Genomic DNA, 20,495 nt, shown 5'->3' with positions numbered 1-20,495 from the left:
ACCACAGAGGATAGCCATACTTTTTGAATGTTATTCTTCATTTCAACCTGTGTGTTTTCTGTGGTCAGACCTTATGAGAAAGCTCTTAACTCATTGTGGTATATCCAGATATGAACCAGTGGGTGGCAGTAGATATGGCAGAGTTCTAAATAATGTAGCTACCAATTATGGATGGAATCTAAAAGCAGGATGCTTGAGGGCTTTTTTTGCTTATTTGTTTTAAAATGCAGGTGATTATTTTTCACACATTTTTCTGATTTTAGTAGGCATACTGAAGGGTAATTTTTTTAAAAAAACCATATATATATATAAACTCTGACTAAGTACCAGACACTATTTTAAGTGTTTTACTTATGTTAATTTTAAACCAACACATTTTATTGTTTTTTGAGGTATTTCATCTACTATAGAGTCATATTGTTATTCATTTATCCTATTTACGTTTACTAGTACAATAAAATAGGAAAAACATTGACTGGCAAATGTTATATTAAGCTGAGAAACTATTCAACTGTTACCCATTCATTTAAACAGATTTTTTTGTTGTTGTTTTATGTTGTGAGATATTCTGTATGTTGTATGTTGAACACATCTTGCCAAAAACAACTGCTTTTTCAAGTGTCTAGGTATTTGCTTTCCATCAAAGCCACATCTTTTGATGTTAACTCCTAGAGGTGAGGAATTTTATTGTGCACAGCTGTTAACTGTAGGTCTTCTCATAGATTGCTGATGTTACACAAGTGCTTTAGCAAAATTTACTTTTAGTTTGGGGAGGCATTGGAAAATGTATAGGCATTCACGGTAGGGCTTGAAATACTATGTCGTTTCAGTAGAAACCTTGAAAGGCAAAGGAAGGTAGTCACTGTTTTATGAAACAAAGTATCGGACCCTGGTCCAGTTCAGAAGCCCTAGGCTCAGGTTCACATACTTCTATCTACTAGTTATGTGATGTCGCCAGAGGCTTTTAATCTCTCGGAACTCAGTCCTCATCTACAAGATGTGAGAAGGTGGGATTAGATCAGTGGTTTTCAGTCAGCACAGTGTGGAGCTTAATTGCCCCACCACGGCACCACAGGGGTTGACCCCAGGATAGGAGGGAAGTCCAGTGGTCTGGCCTCCAGGCCCTTCACTTCTGCTTCCACCAAAGCAGCTTTCTTAATTGTTTATTCATAATATACACTTGAAAATGTGTGTGATTTCACTTGTAAGGCAGAATTCTACTTCTTTTTTTAAAAAAAACCGAAAACCTTGGCATTAGGTTATTTCAGTGGTCCCTTCTGTCCCTAAAATGTCAGTAATCCTAAATAACTAGAGAGCCAGGAAAGGAAAAGAGAAATCAACCATTGTCTTCAGCATGTAGATAAAATCTGGAGTATCTAGTATGTAACTGTGGGATGCTAGGTCCATCATTTATGACCTTTTAAGGGTTGTAGTGCGCTCTTTAATTTGGTTAATTTGTTAATTTCATTATATTGCGACCACCACCCGCAAAGAGGAATGGCACAAATTTACTTTTTAAAAAGTATTGCATTCTTTTGGAATTTACATTATCTCTTGTTTTCACTGAATGTCAGGACACTTAGAGTAGCATTGAAAAGGTGCACTGAATTACTAAGTGAAGATACAGGAGCCAGAGACTAAATGCTTTTCCCTAAACCTCAGTCACTAATTCACCATATTCTTCTGCCAGTGCTACTGTGTCCGGTGCTGTTGTTATAAATGTTGCGGAGTCTGAAACCCTTGTTTCTATAACTTTCTCTTCATTACCAGCTGGGCTGAGTTATAATAAGGATGAGATATTTTATAGTAAAAGAGAAGAAAAGAAACACTACTCCTTTCTAAACATGATTGCCAACCTTTCTGTGAAGGGTCAAGTTGCTAGATGAGTGTATTGGTTATGCCCACCTGAACATGATTCTCCTTTTAAAAGCAAATAAACAAACAACCTATCTGTTTCCTTGGCTACTAGGAACCAGAATCAACATAAAAAGTGTCAAACCTCCTTAAATAGCCAGACCACTAGTTGCGAAGGAAGTGGTGGAGACAGTCTTAGCCAAAAACATGATCATGATGTATTACCCTGCATGTGCCAGAGAAATGCAACGTGGAACAAAACAAAACAAAACAACAGGATTCTCCAGTTCTCATCCATGATGTCCTGCTTTTTTAAGTGGGACTTTTTCCCTCCTCTAATAACCATATGTCATAATGAGTTAGTATCAGCTCTTTTAAACTGGCTAGAGCCTGTCCAAGGAAAATACACAGAATGGTTGCCCTTTTCACCAAAAATATCTTTCATTTACTAATGTTGATGGAAGCACATTTAGCCACAGCAATTTGCATGGCAGTTGAATTCTGTTTGTATAGAACAGCAAACCAGAGAATAATAAAGCAAAACATGAACATGCCAGTGCTGAGCAAGGGAGCAGAGCAGCCCTTCAGCTTTTGCCATGCCGATCGTTTGTTCTGATGCTGGAAGAACAAACAGCAAGTTTACTCATTATATCCAGGTGCACTCATCACACTCAGGTGTCACAGCATTATGTAACGTCAACTGTCCAGAGGTCTCACCTGTGGACAGGTTCTCTCATCCTGTGTCTGTCTGCAGTAGAGTAGTCACTCCTCAGTGATGCCAGGTAGCCATATTTCATCAGCACAGGTTGATGACCTTGTTAATCACCCCAAATGCATGTAACTGAACAATGCACTTAACAAGTGAGCCATTGCATAGAGAAGTGATGTAGGCAGAGGAAGGTATTTGAGGGGATCCAAGTTAAGTAGCAAAGGTAGATAAGCAGTGGTTAGGGAGGCTATGGCTATAAAGACATCAAAGCCCTGGTTGTTGAACTCCTAAGTTCACATCAGTGAACTCCTAAGGTAAGTGAGAGGAATACAAACGTGTGCATTTAAAAAATAACCATATGAAGAAAGGTACAATAAGTACTGAGTGGTACCAAAGAGAGCATGATATGATAGATGGGGTAGGAAAACAGGAGAGCAAAGCTCTAGTTGCGTCTCTAGCACTAACTAGGTAATTGCAGGCAAACCATTTGCCTTCTTTGAGCTTCATGTCTTCATCTATTTATTGCAGAATGAAATGTTTCACTGTGGAATAGAAAGTTCTTGCTAACTCTAAGTTCTCCAAGTTTCTGCATAGAGATAAGGTTCAATACAGCCACATCCCCAGAGACTTTTAGAAATGACAGCAATCCAACTACCGCTACTAAAGAAAAAAAATAGTGTTAGAAGTTCAGGAGTTACATGGACTTCAGATAAGGGTGTATCTGTCCTGAACCAGCTCTCTGTTTCTTGGCTCTGCTTTCTTCTTTACCAGCTTCATTGTTGTACAAGTTCCTTTGACATAGTAGAAAATAGAGCCTTGAAAGCTCCAGGCTCATATAAGCTTGCAGCTTCAGAAGGAGATATTCTTTCCTGGTATCCATGTCACTGCTGGTCTTGCTTAGCTTATATGTGCAGGGAGGTAGGGTGCTCTAATTGGCCATTCTGGGTCATGACCTACTTTTGTGGCCAAAGAAGTTAACCCCTTGACTGAAAGTTCACAGGAATCACATGGAAAAGAAGAACATGAAGTTCTCAAAGGGGAGGGATGTGACATGGAGACCAAAACAAAAACAAGTGTCTACTTATACTCTTGATATAAGCTGGGATGAGAGTCAGTGGGGGTGAACAGAAGGGGATTTTGTATTTTAAATATCAATTATAGGAATTCCTTGGCAGTTTTTGTTCAGCCATTCAAAATCAAGCATCGCTATTGGTATCAGCTTTTTGGAAGAGCAGCATGACCTTTATGTATTTGAAGAAAACTGAGAACATGATTTTTAAATTGCAGTAATTCTGTGAAGTTCTGAGGGTAGACTGAACTCCTTTACATATATATTTTATCAAATGTGTGAGTTGAGTTTGGCTGTATAAGAGATCCAGTACCCATTATTTATCCAGTTAAGTTTTAGCTAAGGGGTTTGGTGTTTGCCATACCAGGTTGACTCTGGAGGAACTAGATCAGTTTTCTTTAATGGTTGATAGACCCCACTCTCCACCATTCCAGCTCCACTGTATCATTAAGCAATGCAATTCATTACAAGGGGGCTCAGCTCCGAGAACCTCCTAATATCCAAAGTGGAACAAAATGGCCACGCCCACATAGAGACACAGTAGTGATCTTGTATCTCACAAGTACTTATTTTTTAATTTAAATTTTTAAAATTGGAGTTTAATTGACATAGAATATTGTATTATTTTCAGGTGTACAACTTAGTGATTTGACATTTATATACATTACAAATTGATCACCACTATAAGTCTAGTAAACATCTGTCATCAGGCAAAGCTATTGTAATTTTATTGACAGTATTCCCTATACAGTACATTACATCCCTGTGACTTGCATGTTTTATAACTGGAATTTTGTGCCTCTTAATCCCCTTTACCTATTTCACCCAACCCCATCCCCCTACCCCCAGGGACCACCAGTTTGTTCTCTGTATTGATGAGTCTGTTTCTGTTTTGTTTTGGGGTTTTTTTGGTATGTTTTTGTTTTGTTTTGTTTTTTAGATTCCACATAGAAGTGAAATAATACAGTATTTGTCTTCCTCTCTCTGACTCATTTCACTTAACATAATACCCTCTAGGCCCATCTGTGTTGTTACAAATGGCAAGATTTCGTTCTTTATGGCTGAGTAATATTTCATTGTATATATGTGCCACATCTTCTTTATTCATTCATGGACACTTTCTTACACCATATACAAAAATAAACTCAAAATGGATTAAAGACTTTATAAGACCTGAAACCATAAGACTCCTAGAAGAAAACATAGGCAGTAAGCTCTTTGACATCAGTCTTAGCGATATTTTTTGGATCTGTCTCCTCAGGCAAGGGCAACAAAGGCAAAAATAAACAAAATGGGACTACATCCAACTGAAAAGCTTTTGCACAGCAAAGGAAACCATCAACAAAACAAAAAGGCAACCCCCTGTGTGGGAGAAGATATTTGCAAATGATATGTCCAATAAGGAGTTAATATCCAAATTATATAAAGAACTCACACAACTCAATTTCAAAAAAACAAACAGTCTGATTTAAAAAATGGGCAGTGGAGCTGAATAGACATTTTTCCAAGGGAGACATACAGATGGCCAACGTACACATAAAAAGATGCTCAACATCACTAATCATCAGGGAATGCAAATCAAACCATAATGAGATACCACCTCACACTTGTTAGAATGGATATTATCAAGAAGGCAACAAAAACAAATGTTGGCGAGGATGTGGAGAACAGGGAACGCTTGTGCACTGTTGGTGGGAATGTAAGTTGGTGCAGCCATTATGGAAAATGGTTTGGAGGTTCCTCAAAAAATTAAAACTAGAACTACCACATGATCCAGCAATTCCCCTTCTGGGTATTTATCTGAAGAAAATGAAAACACTAAATTCAAAAAGATATATGCACCCCCATGTTTACTGAAGCATTATTTACGATAGCCAAGATATTGAAGTAATTTATGTCTCACAAATATTGAAAAGAGTTGTACTGAAGATAGAATTACTAAAACTGGCTGTTGTTTTGGCCTGTCTGATATCCATACCTCCTCCTTTTGTTAATAGTACCCTGATGTTTGGAAACAGTCCTTTCTGTTCTTCATCCAATCCTTTTGGGATTATCAGTGAAAGTGCTTCATACTTTCCCCTGGCCAAGCAGTAGGCAAAAGATCTAAGCTAGTCTCGTTAGCTCTTCTCTTTATGGAATTTCATTTTGAGTGGAGTAATGCACAGATTAGTGTTACCCAGTATAAAGTGCCCATTAGTTCATGCTACCTTCATCCCTACACCCCCAGACCAGTTGTTACTCTCTCCAGAGTCTGAATCCACTTTCCTGTTATCTATTGTTACTAGATGTATTGTATTGATAAGTTACTCTTACATCCTTCTAATAAATTCTGAATGCTTGCTATTCAGTTAGCAGCTGGTTGCTATCAGTTACCAAGTGCTGTGTACCAAAGCATCCCCCAATTCCATTTATTCCATAGGTCATGATTCTCTGAGTTGAAGTCGGTACTGGGCTCAGCTGGGCAGTTTGACTGGTCTCATTTGGGCTCCCATCTGAGTCATCCATGCTTCTGGGCATTTGCAGGCTACCAGTTGGGGCAACCTGCAGGGTTTCAGGGGTGGAAAGAATACTGGACCATATGTCTCTTGTCATGTGGCAGGCTGGCCTGGGCTTGTTCAAATGGTAGTGAAAGAGTTCCAAGTGGAAAAGTGAAAATGCATGAGGCCTTTTGGAACCCTTATTGCAGATTGGCACAGAATTGCTTCTGCTGTATCCTATTTTCTATTTACCAAATCAAGTCAGGAGGCAAGCCTAGATGCAAGATACATGTGACCTCTTGATGGAAGTAGTTACAATGTTGCAATGCAATTGAGTAAGGATGCAGAAAGAGGAATGATTGAGGGCACTTAATTTACCACACCCCAAGTTGCTTTCTGTACCATATAGCTAAAAATCCTGATGTGCCAACAAAAAACACTTTAAAAATACACCCTAATACATTGGCATGCTCCTGTAACTTTCTTGATATAACTCTGAGTATGGGTGTTTGGGGAGCCAACATCAGCTGGCTACAGATAGCAAAAACGAACTTTCATCCTTAATCCCAGTACCCTGTGTCTTGAGGGGACTGCTTGCCACTCCTCTGTATTTCTCTTAGCTGTGCAATTTCAAAGGGCTATCACCATCAATTATATCATCTACCAGGTCTCCTGAAGTTTCAGGATATTGCCTGTCCAGTTATGACATATACCAGCATGACTTGGTTACCCAGTATATTACTGCTTCCTGCTCCATCTGTAGCACTTGCTAAAAACATTTGCATTTGCCTTTCTGGGGTACATATTGAATTTCTGTACGTTATATTTTCCTTTTATGCAGCACAGCCTCTTGGTAAGCTATATCAATCACAGAGTAAGGCAAATGCTAATGTTAATGTGCGCTGCTGTAGGTATTTCTTGCCAGTTTTCATCCAAGTTCTAACTCAGCCCAGCCCTCTTTAGGTTTGTGAGATCTAATAAGATCATAGCGCAAGGTGGTATAGCTGCAGGCAGAAAATTCTGCTTGCCAAATTCATTTTCCTTTATAGCAAGTTCATAAATTAGTCTAGGGCACAGAGATACCATGGTTATACGCATGCATTTAGACAGAACGCTCTTCCAGCCACTAATTTCTCTGAGATGGTGCCAGACAGTTGGTCAGATGTAGCATCAATGCTTCCCACCCTCTCAGTGTGAAATGATAATTAATATGAGTTTACAGTTAAGGTGGTGTTCTACTTCCATTAATCACACCCATTATTCCAGGGTGTTTTAATTTGGTTAAAAAATTGACTCTGGAGGTGGAACTTGGCTTGGGAGCTTATTTTAAGAGCGAATGGTTTGTTTCTATTTTTTTCTTTCAAACGAAAAAAGGTTTTTTTTGTTTTTTTTTTTAAAGAAAATTTTGTGTTGCTTTTGAGTTACATAAGCATTAGGCCAGATTTCTAAAACATTGGTATGATTTTGGATTTGTAATTGAGTTGGTCTCATTTTCTGGTATCGCCACCAGACCTAGGACCTCCCAGGGCTTCTTAGCTAGCTTAGGTTTGGCAGAATCCAGATCTCTACCGCATCTCACCAGTTGGGATCAGAGGGCATTTCTTTCATGTTGCTTCTTATACTTAAATATATCAAATTCTCTTTCCGGACAACAGTTTATACAAGCTACTGACTGAATCGAGTTTGAAAGTAAGAGGCAATGCATTTTGACATTGTATTTTGATGGATATTTTACTTTCTTATTATAGATCTGCTGGAGGAGACTCACAGAAAAGATGAAGAAATGGAATCTCTGCAGGTAAAGTAAATTCTCCAATAGGGCAGGTATCTTTGGTTTAAACATTTGTTTTTACTCTGTTAGCCTTCATTATTGTCACATTCAGACCACTAAGGCAAATGGAGTAAAAAAATAAATAAATAAAAAGATCTTTGAAACCCAAGTTGGAATTTGCTTCATTTTGGAAGTGTTTGAGAACATTTATAATCTCTGAAAGCAGGAAGCCAACTCAGTCTCTGTGCTACTCTTGAAAGGAACCTTTATTCCCTGGTATAGCTTAGTAGGAACTGCAGCATTAGGAAATGAAAGCAACATCTTTACAAAGTCCTTTCCCCAAAAGCAGGGCTAATGAATGAGGATGAATTCATGGAATCTACATTTTCAAGTGAAGATCAAAAGTATTCTGACTCCATGAATACCATCTACTAATGACCAACCAACAATATTAACACATATATTGAGCTTATCCTTGTATGCCTCTCCGTTCACTATGGATGTATACACATTTCTTGGACTGGAAAATTGTGTTTGAAAGATTGCACTAGAGTTTTAATTGACATTTCCATGGTATGAGTAATTGATGTTAACTTGACATCTGACAGAAGTTCTCTCTTCCTTTTACATTGGGCTAGCTTACAAATGGGTAACTCGAGTGTCTGTCTTTATTAGGGGAAACAAAATCAGTTATACTCACATGACAGAACCAATTCACTTAACGTCACAATGGGGATTAAGAACAGTAAATACTTTGGACATTTAAAGTTCTTCCTGGGCCTGGAGCTGCAAGGCAAGACTGGAGAGTGATATAATGAGCTGGCTTGAGTGCTTTAGAGGTAGAGATGTTTGCTTCTGGTGAACAAAAGATGGGGTAAGCAAAGCTCAAAGAGCAAGAGAAATGTTCTTTAATTGGGGGTTCTTCTATTTGATGTTGTATCTGGTGAGAGAAAATTGTATAATTGAACTGAAGAATGATTAAGAGGAGTGTGTTCTGCATACCCAATAAAAGTAGCAAGTGTTAGCCACAATTTGTACAGGTTGGATTCTTTTAACATCTTGTGCTGTATTCAGGTATAAAAAGAAAGTTCAGGGCTTCCCTGGTGGCGCAGTGGTTAAGAGTCCGCCCGCCGATGCAGGGGACACGGGTTTGTGCCCGGTCCGGGAAGATCCCACATGCCACGGAGCGGCTGGGCCCATGAGCCATGGCCGCTGGGCCTGCGCATCTGGAGCCTGTGCTCCGCAATGGGAGAGGCCACAACAGTGAGAGGCCCTGAAAAAAAAAAGAAAAAAAAGAAAAAAAAGAAAGTTCAGTCTGGGGTTAGGAAAAAAATCTCAAGTGTATACTTGCCCTGTCTATCTCTGAGAAATTAATGTCAGCAATGCTTATTGTTATAAAGAGCAAAGGTATATATGTGTACTAATTGTATATAGTGAGAAGGTGATTAAGGCTTTATTATGCATTTTGGTTATGCATTAAGTTTACCATTGGCCCCAGAATACCACAATGAGAATAAGCATATTTATTGAGTACTTAGTACATATCTGGCCTTTTGAAATGGCATCATAAACCTTTTTTTAGTTTATTTCTCTCACAGTATGAATGTTAGAACCAGAAATCCTGTTAAATGTAATAGCCTATGTTGTTTCTCGAGTATTTATTAAGTACTGGCAGCATTTTCTACCGAAATGTCCATTGAGTGCACTAGAATGCACCAGCCAACTAACTATGGATGTTTAAACCTAGAGTGTCCAACCTGATGTCCAAGAGCAGAAGAGTTCAACGTTTGCCCTTTGTAGTGGCAATTAGTGCCCAATACTAACACTGTTAAGAGCAAAGAAGGAGCTTACTACCTCTCAGAGTGTACAAGCGTGCAGGGACACATCACACAAAGCCTTGTATTTTAAAGACTAGAGGAAAATCCATCGAAAAGGGCCTCCATTCCTGAGTTTCCATATTCAACTATAAATATTACAGGTGATATTTTTGAGAAGATTATTAAAGTATATAGGTAGAAGTCTTACAATCACAAAATAGAACTTTGGGGAGAAAAAGAAAAAGTAGTTTTTAAAAAATTATAGCACTGGGCTTCCCTGGTGGCTCAGTGGTTGAGAGTCCGTCTGCTGATGCAGGGGACGTGGGTTCGTGCCCCGGTCCGGGAAGGTCCCACATGCCGCGGAGGCCCGTAAGCCATGCCGCTGAGCCTGCGCGTCCGGAGCCTGTGCTCCGCAACAGGAGAGGCCACAGCAGTGAGAGGCCCGCGTACCGCAAAAACAAAAAACAAAACAAAACAAAAAATTATAGCACTAAGTACTGGATATTGACCACTTTGAGTTTTAAATCTTGGCTCTGCTTATGATTCACTAGGTAACCTTGAGTAATTTTGCTGTGCCTATTTTCTTATCTGTAATATAAAATCGTAAAACTGTCTTCCAGAAGTGTTTAGTGTGCATTAGATTATCCCAGAAGGGAGAGCTAAATATTTCATTACAATTTACAGTGTTAGCAAATCCCCATGTATCCAAATTGAAGTCAATTTTATTTACTCATTATCATCATATAATTACGTATAACAGCCATTCTACATTTAATGTTATCCTCCTTAAGGGTAGGAGGTGTTTATTTATCTCTAAACACTTCCCAGTTCCTTTAAATAAAAGGTGCTCCATTTACTCATTGAACAAATATTTATTGAGTACCAGTTCTGTGCAAGGCACTGTACTGGGCAAGTTGCTTATGCTAGATAGTTTGTTGCCCTTTATACCAGAATTAATGAAAAAGAATTTTAAATAGATGTTTATAATAAAATATTAAAAAATGATATTAGAGAGGATGTATACATCATTGTGGGAACATATAACAGGACCTATCTTTGGTAGAGATACAGGTAGGTTGGGTGCAAGTACAGGGGGTTGAAGGTGGGTAGGTTGAGCAGGGGTGGAGTGGCAACCCAAGTTGGCTTCCCAAAGGAAGCCAGTATTTAAATGATAATCAGGAGTTAGCATTGGTGGGTTTGGAGTAAAGGTAAGTTTTAGGCAGTGCGAAGGATGTGGGAATGCGTGAGGTAAAAGCATCAATTTCATGTTTAAGGAACTGAAAGAATTTCAGTGTGGTGGAGTATAGTGTCTGAGAGAGGAGAGGCAAGACAAGAGTTTGTAAGGTTAACAGAGGTCTAAAGGATCTCATAAAGGAGTTGGAATTTTACCTTTAGTATATGGGAAGCCAGTAAAGGGTTTGAAACAAGAGAACAATGTGATCAAATTTTCACTTTTAACAAGTAACTGGCTATAAAGTCCAAAACCATTGGGGGCAGGCAAGATTGAAACCAGGGAGACCAATTAAGCAAGTGTTCGTGAGAATGTTGCCAAGAGATGACAGTGACTTGGATTGGGTGGTAGCAGAGTGTGTGAAGAGGAATGGGTGGTTTCTTAGTATAATTTAGGATATAAAAATTTAGGGAACTTTTAGATTATTAGGGAGTATAAAGAAAGGAGTTAAGAATGACTCTTCGGTTTCTTGATTGGGCAACTTCATGGATGGCTGTGCTAGGTCATGAGATAAGAGGAAGTTGATTAGTTCAATTTTATGGTATTCTGAGTTTGGGCACCTTGAAACATCCAGGTGGCAATGTCCTATATTGAACTGGACATGCAGAATTTGGTGTCATCAGATCTGGTCTCTGTATCACATAGAGATGATACTAAAAGTCATAGGAGTGGGACTTCCCTGGTGGTCCAGTGGCAAAGAATCCGCCTTATGATGCAGGGGACAGGGGTTCGATCCCTGATCAGGGAACTATAGATCCCACATGCCACGGGGCAACTGAGCTCACGTGCCTCAACGAGAGAGCCCACGTGCCGCAAACTACAGAGCCCACACGCCCTGGAGCCCGCACACCACAACTAGAGAGAAGCCCATGCACCACGATGAAGAGCCCGCGTGCCTCAACGAAGATCCCGAGTGCCGCAACTAAGACCCGACACAGTCAAAAATAAATAATAAATAAATTTTAAAAAATAAATAAAAGTCATAGGAGCAATGAGAACTCCCAGGGAAGTATGTAGAATAAAGAAATGAAAACTTAACCCTGTGGAACACCAACACTTAAATAACAGGCTAAGGATGAAAATCCTGCAAAGGAGTCTAAGATCTAAAGAAAATAAATTCTAGAGAGCATAGTGTCATGAAGCTTAACAAATAATATTTCAAAGGGCAAATAATCAGTAAAGCTGAATAAATATTTGTTTAATCCTTGAATCCACTTAGATAAGGGGTTTAGCTTTTAAAATAAAAATTTATTTTAAAATAAAAAATTGTAATTTCCTATCATATTTATGAAAAAAATCATTCACTTTTGTGAGTATCCACTAGGTAGCATAATGCCTTTCCATAGTAGGTACTCATTAAATTTCTGTTGACTAAACAAACAAATGAATGAACAAACAAATGAACCACCCTGCTGGTCTCTTATTTACACAGAACCTATTCCTGGTTCTCTTTAAGGTCTACCCATTAAAAAACAACCACCATCCCTGTCCTAGAGTTCATTTTTGTTTAAAAAACTGGGGGGCGACTTCCAAATTCTATCATTCCTGTACACATACATACACACACACACAAACACACACATACAGTTACTTTCACTCTCCCTCCTTCTCTGTATCCTGTTCTGCTCTCCCTCCCTCCATGAATGTAATATTGAAACAAAAGGTCAGTAAGTGAGTAATTTGTCACAGTGGTAGGAATCGGTGGGAACAGAAAAGGATAAAATGGCGAGGGTGGGGACAGCAGCAGAGAGGAGAGTGTTTTCAGTCTTCAAAGGAATCACAAACAATGGAGACAAACATATTGGGTGATTTTTACAATACAGCTGGTAATTACCAAAATTCTTCACTGGAGCTTAACGTTGTCTGGCTTTGTGTGTGTGTGTGTGCGTGTGTGTGCGTGTGCGTGTGCGTGTGTGTGTGTGTGACATTCATTTGCAGTTACATTGTGCTGCTCTTCTTAAAGTATTGTCTTTGACTATAAATGTGTGGCACAGTATCACAGTCCTATTTGCATATGGGTTTGAGGTACGTTGAAACAAGCAAATCCCTTCTTTAATCCGCTGCAGATCAGCTGAAACATTTTAAATAGACACAAAAGATAATCCATTCTTCCTCACTTTAGTTGAAAAGTATTCAGTGACTGACACCTTACTTGTGATGGCTGCTAGTGGTAAGGTTGCTGTTGTTCTTGTTTTTATTTTTTAAATTTCCAGCCTACCTGGCTCACCTTTCACCAGTTTCTTGCTTTTCTCCCCCGTTTCACTTTGTGAACCCCAGAATGCAAAGCACACCAAAAGAGTATCATGCTTCGTTATGAAAAGCTTCAAAGTGCTACCTATGACAGTCACTTAACAGAGTGTCTGGAATATACATGTGCCCCTCGTCTTCTTCTGACTTACGTAATCTGGCTTTTGGTTTTATTTTAAATGAGATAAAAATAGATGATTATGAACACGATTTTTTCTATTCATTGTCCTCTTTTACTAGGCCATCTTTAGGTTATTTCGAGGCAGTATTCATATATATAAATTGGGGACAATAATATTGCTGACTTCATAAGACTGTTGAGAGGATTACCTATGGTTAGAAATGTATAAACCTTGGCATCTGGCAGGTCCTCCATAAATATGAATTCCACACGCGGACTATTTATTTGCACCTACTGTGTACCAGGCATGCTGCATGCTGGGCATTGAAACAGTAAACATCCTTGCCTTCATGAGACCTGCCCTCGTGGGGCCACTCCCTCACCGTCTCCTTGCCTCCCCTTTCCCCTCCCTCTTCCTCTCCTCTCTTCCTCTCTCTTCCACTAGGCAACCATGATTGTGCTAAAGGAAATGTTACATCTTTGGATAGCTACTAAATATAATGAAAAAGTGAAAAAAGTCACAATATGGCAGTAATGAAATTGACTATGTGGGCTACATATGAATATCAGTCTCATTATTTTAAGAGGAAAAAGGGAACATTTTAATTGTAGTATCTATAATCTAAAAGTGTTTCTGGACACTTTCTTCAGTATCAGTACTTTCATTTAAAATGAGCTGAATCCTTCATTTAATTTTTTTAAATTGGGTTTATGTTCTTTAAAAAAGTAATTTTTTTGGAGACATTTCAGAAGCTATGCCCTTGAAGGACATTAAGTGGCACTATCGACTTGTTGTTTTTCAGATGACCTGTAATTATGTTTAATTTCTGTCCTAGACAGCTTTTTAAAAATATATTCTGAGATCTTCTATTTGAAAGATTTTAGTTTTTTAGAAATGTTTTGGGAGTTGAGGGGCAGGTGTTTGATTTTTGTTTTTGTCATTTAAATAATGCTTAGGCACAAACATCTGAAATGAGCTGGAAGGAGAAGATAATCTTTTCCTCAGTCATTACTTCATTACAGCTACTTATAGAGTAGGCTATGGCAGTGTGGTGTTTTGAAGAAAAAAATAGAACTCGAATTTCTTAGTTCTTTTGGAACAAGTCTAATAAATATTAATATAGTTGTATTACATTATGGAAAAGAATTCCAGTGTAGAGTTGGCAGTCACATCGTTGGAGATAAACTAGGCAAGAAAACCCACCAAAGACAGAAAACTGACATGGGCAAATAAATTGCCCTGGCAGAGGCTGACAGTATAGAACATTAACTGCTCAGTAATCCCAGTAGATGCAGTCCTCCCCTAGTAAGCAACCATGGGTTAAAGTGGGCTAGTGACAGACCAACTGGGTAGTTTCTGTGGCTTTGCTGTCAGTCATTTCTGCCTGACTGTAGAATGTCCAAACCTGAATTTTCAAACTAGGTTGTGGTTTGGGGAATTTAGAGATTGTGGATAGAAAGCAGGGATGGGGTAGCTAAGAGTCCCTGAGTTACTTTAGAAGGGAAAGTGAGGGTGATGTGGGATGCTGCGTCCTAACACTAGATCTCCAGAAGAGTTGAAGGATTAGTAAAAGAGATTCTTAAATTTCCCCAGAAATTCTCATTAGCTTGGGAGATACTAAAGTATGTTTTTAGAAGTCCCAATTTGAATAAATTGGTGAACTGGGATTGACTCTTTAAGGCTTTATTAAACTGGTAGGTAAATGCAATATCCTGCTTATCATAACCTCGGATAATTCCTGAGAGTTATAATGGAACTTCTATAATTCCAGAAACAAAAATGTAATGCATATGTACTTATTCTTCCCAAGATGCAGTCTTCAAAATGTAGGCAAATCTCTTTGTATCTTTTCCTTTGTCTGATGTATGATTAAAAAATAATGGTCCTAAGCAATGACTTAAAACATGGGCGATTATAGGGGATGGAGGCTTGGGCAACACTTTGCCCCTTTCAGGGCTTTGTGACTTAATGGCTCATTAAAATCTCTATTTTCTCAAAAGGTGAAGAGGCTTACCAAGCCTTAAATTTGGTATCAGTTCTCAGCAGAGATAAAACGTTAGCAGTCTGTATTAGGGTCAAGCAGGGTCTCAGCCAATTAGATTTGCACACTTCAATTTACTATGTCAAGAGGCCTCAGGAGAGCAGAGAACCAAGATCAGTAAAATAGATTCCACTTGAAGTTTTAGTGATCATTAAATTTTATCACCCTCTTTCACGTGAAATTTGCAACTTAATTTTATTTTCAAATTTATGACAATAAAAATGGAAAATAGAATACCCTGAGAGTGAAGTATTCTTGTGTCTGAGTGTATGGAAGTTGATTGACCAGATTGTTTTCTTTTGAGAATAAAAAATATAAAACTGTGGCTGGTTTTGTTTATCCAAAGGGATGCAAAGCAGAAGTCCTAAAGATTCAGCAGTCTCCTTGAATCAAGCTTCTTAAAAAGCTTCTAAAAAACAGACGCCATTTGGAAACATTTTAAAAATGCAAAGACAAAGTGTAGTCTTTGAACTCAAAAGCCCAGATTTTACCCTGTGACAGAAGGTTTACTAAAAACTCAGTAGTGAAAATGAACGAAGTATGTGTTGCAGATTTTGTAAATTGCTGCCACAAGGGGGGAATTTATTTTATCTGTCTCCATACACCATCCCTTTCGCAGTTGACACCATAAAAAGCAACACTTCCAGAAAACATCCCCTGGTACCTTCATCAGAGTCCAAGCTCTGGTTTCCTTGGGCACTGGGCCTGATGTAAAGAACAACTTTCATTTTCTTGGGAAAAATGAAAACCATCTAAGCATGTTACGACGTTTTGCAAGTGTTGAACTTGTCTGGGAGTTCTTGCCATGTTTCCAGAGTCAACCGTCGCCTTACGATTTGGGGCAATTTCATCTGGGTTGCAGTTTGAGTGATCATTTCAATACCATGCTCCATAACGTGTATGTGCTTGTTCTTCTCCTGTCACATCCCTAAATGGGCCTCAAACTTTGGACAACTAACCATGTGTCTAGTCCCTTCGGGCTGCTATAACAAAAATACCAGAGACTGAGCGGTTTAAACTAGAAACGTTTGTTTCTCACAGTTCTTTTTTTATAAATTTATTTATTTTACTTATTTGGGGCTGCACTGGGTCTTCGTTGCTGCGCTTGGGTTTTCTCTAGTTGAGGTGAGTTGGGGCTACTCCTCGTTGCGGTGTGCGGGCTTCTCATTGCAGTGGCTTCTCTTGTTGTGGAGCACGGGCTCTAGGTGCGTGGGCTTCGGTAGTTGCGGCACATGGGCTCAGTAGTTGTGGCTCACGGGCTCTAGAGTGCAGGCTCACAGGCTTTGTTGTGGCACACAGTTGTAGTTGTGGCACACAGGCTTTGTTGCTCTGTGGCATGTGGGAATCTTCCCGGACCAAGGCTTGAGCCCATGTCCGCTGCATTGGCAGGCGGATTCTTAACCACTGCGCCACCAGGGAAGTCCCGTTTCTCACAGTTCTGAAGGCTGGGCAGTCTAAGATCAAGGCAGATTCACTACGTGTATTCAGTATTTATGTTGGCAGATTCAGATTCAGTATCCGGCGTGCTTCCTGGTTCACAGCAGACAGAGAGCGCTCTGGAGTCTCTTTTATAAGGGCATGATCCTTTCATGAGGACTCCACCTCTGACCTAATCCCTTCCCAAAGGCCCCACCTCCTAAAATCATCACATTGGAGATTAGGATTTCAATCTATGAATTTTGGGGAGACACAAACATTTAGGGCATAACATTGTGTTCTCTATATTGTCTTCCATCTCCTGATAACAGTGACAGTTGTGAAAAGCAATATTTTAAGTAATGACTGTGATGTGCAACAGATTTGGAAATAAATGCTCAGCAGTAATATATATCTGGGTGAAACAATTTCTGCTGACTCATAAAACAAATCTCTGAGGTTCAAAGTATTAATAGGAGATCATTGAAAGAAACTGTAGTTCTCGCTTCAAGGGCTATCTCCAATTCCCATCCCTGGCTGATCTTCCAGAATATAAAGAAACAGAGGATTTCCCCAGTCTGGGATCTTGGAAACTCACTAATGTTATGTTTCAATCTATTAACAAATACTTATTTAGCATTTGTTAATTCCTGTCAAGATTGTGCTAAATCAACCCCAAAGGGTGATGATCTGTACATTAGAGAAGAAAAAAAATCACCCTCTGTCTTGTTAATGAATGATATCAATAGCTACCAGACAATTCTTTTGTGTCATACACTGCTAAAACTTCTAAATGTATGTCATTTATTCCTTGCAACAATTCTATAAGATAGATACTTTTATTCTCATCTTACAGATAAAAAAGCTAAGGCACATAGCTTGCTCAGCCAGTTAGTGGCCAGGCTGGTACTTGCGTTAGAATTCGCTTGTCTTCTGTGCTCCTGTGCTTAAATGCCTTGTGAGCTTATGGAGAACAGAATTTCTGCACTTTTTTTGTTTGTTTGTTTAGGTTCCTGGCATTTCTTTAAGTGTTCCTTTAAATTTCTTCTATTTTTTTCTATGAGAATGATTTGTTAGTAAAGATATTAAGCATTTAGTGTGGTAAAATACTAACTGACCTCCTACTTCCTCAAGAAAAAGACTATAAGACGCTAAACAATTTTGAGAGAGCGCATTAAATAAGTCAGGCGACACTGGGGTCTTAATAGTAGCGAAACTTCTTCCTGCCTTTCTATAACTTTAAAACTACTTATAAACCCTTAGGCTCTAAGCTCACATGTATATGGTGACTGGACAGTGTTATATGTATATTAGCTATTGACATGTGAGGAAGATTTTAATTCCTGGTGCAAGCTTATGAACAATCCAGTAAGCTTGAACACTTCTAGGAAGGAGAAGGGATCATTTTTCTTTTTCAGTTCTGCACCTTTTCTTTTTGCTTATTCATCATGTTTTAAATAAACAGACTGAAGAAAGTTGTTATTAAAGCCCTCCTTGGGCTTCTTCAATTTCAGTTTTAAGCCAGGTTCAGAATATTCTGGCAAAAATTAAAGGCAACATTGAAAACGTTTGCATAAATTTTAAATTGTGCAAAAGGTGATAAAACTAAACTGAGCTGAAAGAATGACTAATAAGCATCTCCTCTTATATCTTTGTCTTTTTATCATACTCAGTGATTACTTTGGTTTTAAAAAATTATTTCTGAAGTGCATTCCTTTTCCAGAGTATCTGCATTACACTTACTATTCTAAGTTTAATTTGTTAGAAGTTTAGTGTTTACTTTTAAAAGTGTGAAGGCTTATTAGCATGCTAATAAATAACATTTAATGTCTGTTAACAATGTTTCTATATTTGCCCATAAAATGAAATAGAAAAATACTACCTGCAAGGGACTCCATGCCTTTACTACATTCTGGTGGTAATTGAAATCCCTGGTTCTCATTTCATTGTTAGAAAGAACTAATAAATTTGTCACGAATGGAACAGGGGTGGAGGAAAGAGGCCATTTATGAGCTCAGTGATGAAACTAATCTCCTGCAGCTCAGATCTAAAAGAACTGGGAGACCAGCACAATAGAGGTGCCATTTAACTGCATAACATCTCCGCTAATTAAGTGTAGATCTTTGCTCTCCTTTATCCTTTCTTCTGCTCTTTCCCCAGTGGTATTGACTATGTGTGTTTCAGCTGGCCTAATGTCAGACCCAGAAGTCAGAGAGAGTTGCAACTTACTTAAGAAAGGCATATGCCAAAAATATAATCTTTTTTTATTATATACCAAAATAAATATAAAAATGTGTACAAATAATGGTTTTTATTTGAACATTAAATTTTGTTGTGATATAGTATGTGTTTTGTTACACTGTCACATGACATCTGTTAAAAATAAGGTTTTGGAATGCTCTTCTGGCATGTGTAATTTTGAGAAAAGCCTGCAGAACAGTTATCCAGTATATCCTCTAACCTCTACCACACACATAAAAATAGCCCTGGTGGTAATATTGGCATTTATTGGCTATTTGCTCATAAAACTGCTCTGTCAGCATATGGTATTTCCACTACTCCATTTTGTCAACATATTAAATAAACAAACACACACTTTTTTTTAACGTGACCTTTTATTTGTCTTTCAGAGTTAATGTAGACTCCTTTGAATCAGGTGGACCTGGATTACAGTCTAACTGCCAACATTTAATCACAATGTACAATTCAATACATATATCTTTGAAGTCTGTTTCTCTGATTTAAATGAATGAAGTTAGTCATTTTCACCGTCGAGAGTTTTTGTGAACATTAAATGAGAACATATGTGAGAAGCACCCAATACAATTTTTGCAAATAATAAGTTTTTAATAAATGGTGTTGATTTTTATGATACTGGTGATTAAAAGGAATGTTTTCATTAACAACCACAACACACATACCACTGTCCCTTTTGTTCCTTAAACTAAGCAAATTCTTTCCTGTCCCAGGACCTTTGCCTTTGCCTTTGCCACTCCCTCTCTCTATAATGCTTTTCCCTTAACTCTTTCGGTGACAGCTCTTTTTCATCCTTTAATTTTCAGCTCAAATGTCACCTCTTTGTGAGAACTTAACCTGATTAACCTGTCTAAAGCAAACCTCTGCCCTTACCCCCCCATCATAGCTCCTGGGTGTCGTCTTTATTTATGTCCTTGTCTTCTCCTTTAGAATGTAAGCTCCATGAAGGCAGAGACCTTATCTTTCTTGTTAATAACTGTGTACCCAGTGTCTATCATAGTGTCTGTGTCAGTAAACGTGGATGAATTAATTAAATGAATAAATGAGTGGGAGGGAGGAGAAAGAAAGGAAGCAAGCAATGATGTAGGGAAAGAAATTGGAAGGAAAGAAAAAATAATGGATAAAAGGAATAAAGGACAAAAGGAAGAAACATATACAGCCTGAGGAATGGTTTATATTCTGGGCATATGTATTTATGCACATACAACTTTTAAATTTTGCTTTAAAGTTTAAAAGTTGGGTAAAAATTTTCTGGTTCTTATTTTAGTTTCTTATCCCTGGTCAGCATGTCTCACCTTATCCTCTGCTTCCAGTTACATACAGGGTTTCCTACAGGGTGACCTCTGTGAGGCCGGAAGTAATTCTTATAGGACACCAATATCTTAGAAAAGGGGGTTACCAAACTTCCTGTAAAGGACCAGTATCTAAATATTTTCACTTTTACAGGCCATATGCTCTCACCCAACAACTCATCTCTGACGTCAT

At 38.5% G+C, this 20,495-nt stretch overlaps 1 protein-coding gene across 5 annotated transcripts in view; it reads left to right on the top strand.

The window, feature by feature from the left end:
• The window catches only part of CEP128 (centrosomal protein 128), a 438,638-nt gene that overhangs the window by 352,818 nt on the left and 65,325 nt on the right, over window positions 1–20,495 (top strand). For all 5 annotated transcript variants that reach the window (XM_027120216.1, XM_027120215.1, XM_027120217.1 and 2 more), the window contains one exon: window positions 7,858–7,907. In XM_027120216.1, coding sequence (XP_026976017.1) covers window positions 7,858–7,907 — 50 coding nt within the window. The remainder of the gene's footprint in view (window positions 1–7,857; window positions 7,908–20,495) is intronic.

The sequence above is a fragment of the Aethalodelphis obliquidens genome, unplaced genomic scaffold (genome assembly GCF_003676395.1).
Source record: "Aethalodelphis obliquidens isolate GAN/ISIS:26980383/991018 unplaced genomic scaffold, ASM367639v1 scaffold21, whole genome shotgun sequence".
Taxonomy (NCBI): domain Eukaryota; kingdom Metazoa; phylum Chordata; class Mammalia; order Artiodactyla; family Delphinidae; genus Aethalodelphis; species Aethalodelphis obliquidens.
This window is presented reverse-complemented; position numbering and strand designations above follow the sequence as displayed.